Genomic DNA, 3699 nt, shown 5'->3' with positions numbered 1-3699 from the left:
CACGACGGATGGTGACGGTGATAGTGAAGTTACCTCCACATGGCTTCGCCTAAGCACTACGAAAATATGACCGAGGGACGAACTAGAGGGAGAGGGGCGCCGCACACGGCTAGGGAATCATGGTGTGTCTTGCCCCTCTCCTTCCTATCATATATATAGGTGGAGGGGGAGGGGAGGAAGCCCCTAGGGCGCCCCAAGTGGCCGACGGTGGCGCCTGCCCTGGCCGAATCCCCCCTTTCCATATTTGTGTATGGGGGGAGGAAAGGGGGGTTGGCTGCCTTAGGGGCGCCTTCCCCTTCCTTCCTTCCCTCTTTGGTACATGGGCAAGGGGTGGAAGGGGCGCACCAGCCCCTTGTGGGCTGGTGTGCTTCTCCCCCTTTGACCCATAAGACCCATACACTTGCCGAGGGTGTCAGGAACCCCTTCCGGTGCCCCGATGACTACCCGGTGTACTCTAAAACTCTTCCGGTGTCCGAATACCATCGTCCTATATATCAATCTTTACCTCTCAACCATTTCGAGACTCCTCTTCATGTCCGTGATCTCATCCATGACTCTGAACAACATTCGGTCACCAAATCATATAACTCATATAACACTATATCGTCAACGAATGTTAAGCGTGCGGACCCTACGAGTCCGAGAACTATGTAGACATGACCGAGACACCTCTCCGGTCAATAACCAATAGCAGAACCTGGATGCCCATATTGGTTCCTACATATTCTACGAAGATTTCTATCGGTCGAATCGTTATGCCAACATACGTAATTCCCTTTATCCATTGGTATGTTACTTGCCCGAGATTCAATCGTCGGTATCTCTATACCTAGTTCAATCTCGTTTCCGGCAAGTCTCTTTACTCGTTCCATAATACATCACCTCGTAACTAACTCCTTAGTCATTTGCTTGCATGCCTATGATGTGTATTACCGAGATGGCCCGGAGATACCTCTCCAATACTCGGAGTGACAAATCCTAATCTTGATCTATGTCAACTCAACAAACACCTTCGGAGATACCTGTAGAGCATCTTTATGATCACCCAGTTACGTTGTGATGTTTGATAGCACACAAGGTATTCCTCCGGTATCCGGAAGTTGCATAATCTCATAGTCGAAGGAATATGTATTTGACATGAAGAAAGCAATAGCAATAAACTGAACGATCATTATGCTAAGCTAACGAGTGTGTCTTGTCCATCACATCATTCTCCTAATGATGTGATCCCCTTATCAAACGACAACACATGTCTATGGTTAGAAAACCTTAACCATCTTTGATCAACGAGCTAGTCTAGTAGAGGCATACTAGGGACACGTTATTTGTTTAAGTATTCACACATGTATTTAAGTTTCCGATCAATACAATTCTAACATGAATAATAAACCTTTATCATGAATAAGGAAATATAAAATAACAACTTTATTATTGCTTCTAGGGCATATTTCCTTCACAATGTCCTGAGACTATACCTGGCCATGGGAAACCCGGCCCCGTCGGGCCTACCCGAACAGCCCGCTCTTGCCCACGAGCCGGGCCTGGGCCTAAGTTTTGAGCCCAAAGGCTGGGGCGGGTCGGGCTTGGGCTTAGCATATCTGCGTTTTAAGGAAGAGGCCCTCTCGAGGCCCGAGGCCTGACGGGCTTCTCCATTGATGGGCCTGGCTTGGGCCTGAAATCTGGGCTCAAAGGCCGGGCCTGGGCCTAGGTTTTCTACCGCGGGCTTTCTTAGGCCCGGCTCGGCCTGATTTATGGCCAGGTATACCTGAGATACACTTAACAACTGACATTAGATCTTCCTAATCCTATTGTCAACAACACAAAAGCAATAATTGAGTGATATGCACTTTCAATCTTCTCCTTTTTGATGAATTGATGATAAATACACGAAATTATAGCTTTTTTTTAAGAAAAATACAAAGATTCATATTGAAATTTCTAAATTTGAGGAAAGGGGTCGAGTTCCACGGCGTTGGCTTCTGTTGCCCCTGGACTGCGCCGAAACGTCCGATTTATATCAGACGATTCCTAGGAGCGCGTGGCTCGGCAGGGGATTCGATCCATTCCCTTTGTGTCTTATCTCCGGCGCAAAGAAGCCTCCAGCTCCGGCCGCTGAGCCAACCAAAACGGAAGCCATGGCGACCACGTCGACCACCCCGTTCCACCGTCTCCTCGCCCCGGCCCGGTCGAATCCCGCCGCGCGCCTCTCCCTCTACACCCGCGGCCCTCCCATGCTCTCTTTCTCCCGCTCCATCTCCGTCCGCCGAAGTCTCGCTGCCGCATCCAAGGACACCGCCAGCGACAAGGGGCAAGAACAAGAATCGTCCACGGCAGCGGGCGGAGCCGCGGAGCCCGCAGAGGAGGAAACACCTCCGGGTGAAAAGACCTCAGATGAAGTGGCGACGGAGCTTAAGGAGGTGATGCGTGCGCGTAAGGAGGCGGAGGTCGCCAGGGGCGGCGGTGGGTGGTGGGCCGGGGTGGCGCAGGAGATGACGGAGATCGAGTGGCCGGCGCCGGGGAAGGTTCTGGGCACCACGGGGGTCGTCCTCGGGATCATCGCGGGATCCACGGTCGCGCTGCTCTCCGTGAACGCGATCCTCGCCGAGCTCTCCGACCGTGTCTTCGCTGGCCGGGGCCTTCAGGATTTCTTCTAAGGGTGAAGTGGCATCAATTTGTCTCCGTTTATATTTCGAGAATTCAGATAGGCGTATTGCAAGGTTGATAGATTGAAAATGGCTGTGTTGCTGCAAGAGAAATATGATACGCTGTTCCGCAGACAATTGCATTGTGCTAACATGTGCGTGCGATTCGGTCTTCGGGAAAGAGTTTTGGCTGGCATTTCTGTGTTAAACTACTCTTACTCCGAGAAGAGAAACCTAGCTGAGTTTTTATGTCGGTAGCACAAACAGAGCTGGTTAATTTACTTGATAAATCTGATAAACTTACTTGCACTTGGCAGTACTTTCTATTTAGTGTAGAGATTTGCTAAAGCTACATTTCTCATCCGCACAACATTTTAGCTTAAGTTGTAACCTCGACAAGGAAACATCCTATATATCGTACTATTATGAAATGACAGAACAGTCTTAACAGTTAGTTCCAGCTAAACCTCTTGTCTGAAGGCGACATTTAATCTTGTGGGCTGATCTATCTTGTGAACCCAAGTGTATGGTCATTCTTATCTACAACCTCATTCCCGAGCAGTAATATTCACAGGCAGATGATGCAATTCTTCATGACATACATGTATATTGGGTATTGAATTTCGGTGTTGGTTCCAGATCATTCATATTCTTTGGGTTGTCAGAATATATGGTTTTGAAGATACAATCGCCTCTCCCGACCATGGCTGATCTGTATGGCTTGGTATGGATTGCTCCTGCTCTTTTTCTATGATCATGACATACATGTATATTGGGTATTAGATTTGGGTGTTGTTCCTGTATGTTTTGGTATGGTATAGGTTCAGCTATTGGTCGTGTTGGAAGTGCGAGAAAACAACACCCACCCCCGCGTCTGGCGACACGGGGGAAACCCTCGCCGCCGGGAGCCCCCCTTCGACTCCGCCACGCCCACATCGCCACCGCCGGAGGGCCGGCCGGCGAAGCAGCGCCGCGCCCAGGGATGGTGGCGGCGGGTCGATTCCGTTCCTGCCCCGCCCCGCCCCTGCATCGCGCCGCTCCTCCACCACCGGCTCCC

General features: G+C 50.3%; 1 protein-coding gene across 1 annotated transcript; it reads left to right on the top strand.

The window, feature by feature from the left end:
- Positions 1-2052: 2052 nt before the first annotated feature.
- LOC119363989 (preprotein translocase subunit SECE1-like) lies at positions 2053-2945 on the top strand. The gene has a single exon (XM_037629376.1). The coding sequence runs from the start codon at positions 2136-2138 to the stop codon at positions 2652-2654; it is 519 nt and encodes a 172-aa protein (XP_037485273.1). The 5' UTR covers positions 2053-2135; the 3' UTR covers positions 2655-2945.
- The last annotated feature ends 754 nt before the right edge of the window (positions 2946-3699 follow it).

The sequence above is a fragment of the Triticum dicoccoides genome, chromosome 2B (assembly GCF_002162155.2).
Source record: "Triticum dicoccoides isolate Atlit2015 ecotype Zavitan chromosome 2B, WEW_v2.0, whole genome shotgun sequence".
NCBI classification, from domain to species: domain Eukaryota; kingdom Viridiplantae; phylum Streptophyta; class Magnoliopsida; order Poales; family Poaceae; genus Triticum; species Triticum dicoccoides.
The sequence above is the reverse complement of the archived record's forward strand: the minus strand, read 5'-3'. Positions and strand labels throughout refer to the sequence as shown.

Excerpts from the sequence above, each read along its gene's own strand:
- LOC119363989 (XM_037629376.1), top strand. The coding sequence starts at position 2,136 with ATGGCGACCACGTCGACCACCCCGTTCCACCGTCTCCTCGCCCCGGCC.